The sequence below is a fragment of the Episyrphus balteatus genome, chromosome 1 (genome assembly GCF_945859705.1).
Source record: "Episyrphus balteatus chromosome 1, idEpiBalt1.1, whole genome shotgun sequence".
Lineage (NCBI taxonomy): Eukaryota > Metazoa > Arthropoda > Insecta > Diptera > Syrphidae > Episyrphus > Episyrphus balteatus.
In genome coordinates, this window is record NC_079134.1 from 63,727,538 (window position 1) to 63,731,870 (window position 4,333).

General features: G+C 30.5%; 1 protein-coding gene across 1 annotated transcript; it reads right to left on the reverse strand.

Annotated features, from left to right (window-relative positions):
• Positions 1-2,633: 2,633 nt before the first annotated feature.
• Positions 2,634-3,302, reverse strand: LOC129905440 (uncharacterized). Its single transcript, XM_055980913.1, has one exon. It carries the CDS (start codon positions 3,300-3,302, stop codon positions 2,634-2,636), a length of 669 nt encoding a protein of 222 aa, XP_055836888.1.
• Positions 3,303-4,333: the final 1,031 nt, after the last annotated feature.

Consider the following 4,333-nt stretch of genomic DNA (forward strand, 5'->3'; position numbering starts at 1 on the left):
TTAATATATTCTTCTTTCGTTAACTTCCAGATAAGTAAGCGTAAATACTCAGCATAAAAAATCATATGGAAAAATATGAAGTTTTAGTAATTTTCGATTTTCTCAAAAACTAGAAGAGATAAAACTATTTGGTTTTCAGTGTTTGATTAATTGATATTGCAGTGAATTAAAAAAGTCATTTTAGAGCTTAATTTCACAAAAAGTGAAAAAAAAGTAGTACTAAATATTTTGATTTTACCTTATTTTTTACAATTTTTTATTAATAAATCATTTTTTTCGAAAACTAATAATAGAAATAACTTTATTTTAATACTAGATTAAAGGTGGGATGTCTAGCTTTTGAAAAAGATGAAACACTTTATAGTTAGTGTTGCCACTTTTTTTTAATATATTTTTTTTTCATTTTAAGTACTATTTTATAAAATGGTCAAAAACACCACTTTTGCGCTCGTTTTCGACTTTATTCCCATATAATAAATTAAAGTACTCTTCAAGACCTTTCATTTGATATGCGTTTCATCACTGTTGAGCAATGTTGTAAGTGGGCCCAAAATGCCCATGGTCATTTTACATGGTGATAGGACTTGTGGTATATACAAAGGAAAAAATCGAAAATTTGAGATTTTCAGTTCAGGGGGCGTGGTAACCGCCCATTTTCGCCGAATTTTCATCAATTATTATAGAGCACTTCTGACTATCGTAGAATCTTGAAATTTGGTACAATGGTAGAGCTGGTAGGTTATACAAAAAACAAAATTTAAAATCTGATAATTTCAGCCAGGGGGCGTCGTAACCGCCCATTTTCGCCGAATTTTCATCAATTATTATAGAGCACTTCTGATTATCGTAGAATCTTGAAATTTGGTAGAATGGTAGAGCTGGTGGTTTATATAAAGGAAAAAATTTTATGTTTTAGAATTTTAGCCAGGGACGTGGTAACCGCCCATTTTCACTAAATTTTATCAAATTTTTTAGAGCACTTCTGATTATCGTAGAATCTTGAAACTTGGTAGAATGGTAAAGCAAGTAAGTTATACCAAATAAAAAATTTAAAATTTGAGAATTTTAGATAAGGGGGTGTGGCAACCGCCCATTTCTGCTGAATTTTCATCAAATATTATAGAGCATTTCTAACTGTCGTAGAACCTTAAAATTTGGTAGAATGGTAGACCTGGTAGTTAAAACAAAAGAAAAAATTTAAAATTTGAGAATTTTAGACAAGGGGCGTGGTAACCGCCCATTTTCTCTGAGTGTTCATCAATTATAGAGATTTTAAGTTCTACAGCAATACCTTGCAAAAAGGAGTGAAATCACAACAAAAAACATTACTGTTAAAAAAAGAGCCAAGTTCTCCTATATTGAAGTTATGCTGGCACAAAAAGTACTGAAATGTAAAAGTGTACCAAGTTCTAAAGCTTGGCTTTAAATTTGTATAAATAAAATGTTGATTGTTCTCTTGACAATTTTTCTTAATATTACCGATTTTTAAAGCTAATTGAAAAATTGCCAAGCAAACAATAAACATTTTATTTATACAAATTTAAAGCCAAGCCTTAGAACTTGGTACACTTTTACATTTCAGTACTTTTTGAGCCAGCATAACTTCAACATAGGAGAACTTGGCTCTTTTTTTAACAGTAATGTTTTTTGTTGTGATATATATTTCTTCATCAAACTCATAATTTCGATGTACTTATTACGCCCGGTGAGTGGTTTGATTATTATTATTTAAGTTAATTTAATTTAGTATTGACAAGTATTTGTTAGACACATATATAAAATTATCATGCAAAAAAAAACTATTAAATAAATAAATAACTATCAATATACAAATAAATAAATGTGGTAAAAATAAAACTTAAACTTAGTATCACAGTTATTAGAAAAGTCAAGAAAATAAAAAAAAGGTAAAAATAATTGGTAAATATCACAGATCAAGAAAAATATAATTATCTAAACTACAATTAAACTAAAATTAAGTAAATATCACAAATTAAGTAAAATATAATTATCTAAACTACAATTAAACTAAAATTAAGTAAATATCATAGATTATAAAAAATTAACTAAGTTATCAGTCTTTAAAACTTATCAAATTTATAAAATCACAGATGCTTAATAGTTTTTATCACAGTGCATAAGTATATAATTTAAATTCGAATCAATACATATAACAAAATATCAATAAATAACATTAAGTAACATAAGTAAAACTAATTTTAAGCATGCAGTTAATAAAATTTATAATAAAACATAAAATGTCTTTGTTTTTATCAAACATTTTCAGGTACTTTTTAGATTTCGGCTTTTGTCTTAGCTTTTTCTTTAAATAGGGTTTCATTTCGTTTGAAAATTTTTTGGAATCGACCAATTTTTTTGAAATCGGTTTTCGAACTTCAGATAAAAAAATCATTTTAGTTCGGTTTATTAACAAATACGTTTACATTTAGTCAATAACAATTAGAACACAATATAAACCAATAAATAAAACGATAAAATAAATAATAAATTCACACAATACAAAGGGCAACAATTAAATAAATAAATAATACATAAGGACGGTAATAAGGAATGCAACAACAATTTTGAAAATAGTTTTTAATCGCGTTTTCGAAACTTGAAGTTAATTTTGCTCATTGTTTTAAATCCTTTGCATGAAATACTCCAATTCTTTTGCCATTTAGATTTTCTAATTCGTACATATTGTTTCCAATTTGTTTAATTATTCGGCATTTAACGTATTTCGGCGAAAGTTTCGATGACAAATATTTTGAGGAATCACTCAGTATGAAGTTCCGTCGATAAACTTCTTGTCCAGGCACATATCTTGTATTTTTCGTTCGGACATTGTATATTTTCGCCGATTTCTCATTTGCTTTTGAAATATTTTCACGAATTTGATTTCGGATGCATTGTAATCGGCTTTGTCGGGGAAGAATTAACAACTCGTTGTCGTCCATCGCGTTCAACTTTTTCGCAAGTTCATAACTACTACCGTGCATCATCATATTAGTGCCAAATAAAGCATAATATGGGGATACACCAGTAGCACTATGAACTGCACTCCTTAACCCACACGCAATATCGCCAAGGTGCGTATCCCATTCTCTTTGATCATTTTTAAGGTATGATCGGATGGCAGCCAACAACGAGCGGTTAACCCTTTCCGGGGCGTTCGATTGCGGTATATAAAAAGCGGTTTTAAAATGTCTTATTCCATATTTGGTAATAAGATTTTGGAACTCTTTTCCGACAAATTGTTTTCCATTGTCAGAATGGATTATGTTCGGAACTCCAAACATATTAAAAACGTCGTCTTTCAAAAATTGTATTACTTTCGAAGAAGTTGCATTTCTTAAGGCTTTTAATAATACAAATTTGGACAAATGATCTAATACAACGAAAACATACACATTTCCTAATTTTGACCTAGGATAAGGCCCTAAAAAGTCAATTTATATTTTTCGAAAGGACGATTACTACAATAGGACGTTACAATTGGGGGACGGGTTACTTGATTTGACGCCTTACATTGCTTACACACACTACAATTAGAATCATATACGCGAACATGCACAGTCATATTAGGCCAGTCAAAATATTGTCGGATCCGGTCTAAAGTTTTGGCTATTCCACCATTAGCAGCCCTAGGGGGATCATGAGCCCTACTTATAATTTCTTCTGTCAGACCTGACGGAACCCAAAGAAGCCAAGAATGCTCTAGCATCTCTTCTTCACCTAACTTTTTGAAAGCTTTCTTATAAACATACTTATCTTCAATTTTTAAGTCGGGAAGTTCATCTGGGCGATTATATATCTCTTCTATGAGATCTAAATATTCTTCGGACTGGAATTCTACAGAATCCAAGTCGATCAACGGGGCAACATCATCAAGAGCCAGGGAATCTACATGTACCCGAGAAAGAGTATCCGGTACTACGTGTTGACTACCTTCACGCCCAAGTAACAATTTTACTTCCACAAGGGTCTAACGAAGCTGTTTCGATTTTAGAAATATTGCTTGTATACGACCATAGAGAAGCCCATCTGGCCCACCCGAGAAGCTTGATAGGCCTTAGAAGAGTCATATGCAAGTTGATTGGAGAGACTCATAACATGTCTTTAATGCCTTATAGAAACAACCAACATTTGAAATTTGAAAACGTGTATTATTGTTGCAGGCTTTTATTTTTATTTAGAAGCTCTGAGCAGACTTGTCGAAGGCTTGTGAAAGTCTAAACGAGGTATATCCCAAATAGAATAAAGAAAAAAAAATATTTTTTTTTTCATTTTTATTTTTTTTTGTGTGTACCTATTACATTTTATTTTTTCA

What these genes read in the sequence shown, in the direction of transcription:
- LOC129905440 (XM_055980913.1), bottom strand. Translation starts at nt 3,302, where the DNA reads ATGTTTGGAGTTCCGAACATAATCCATTCTGACAATGGAAAACAATTT.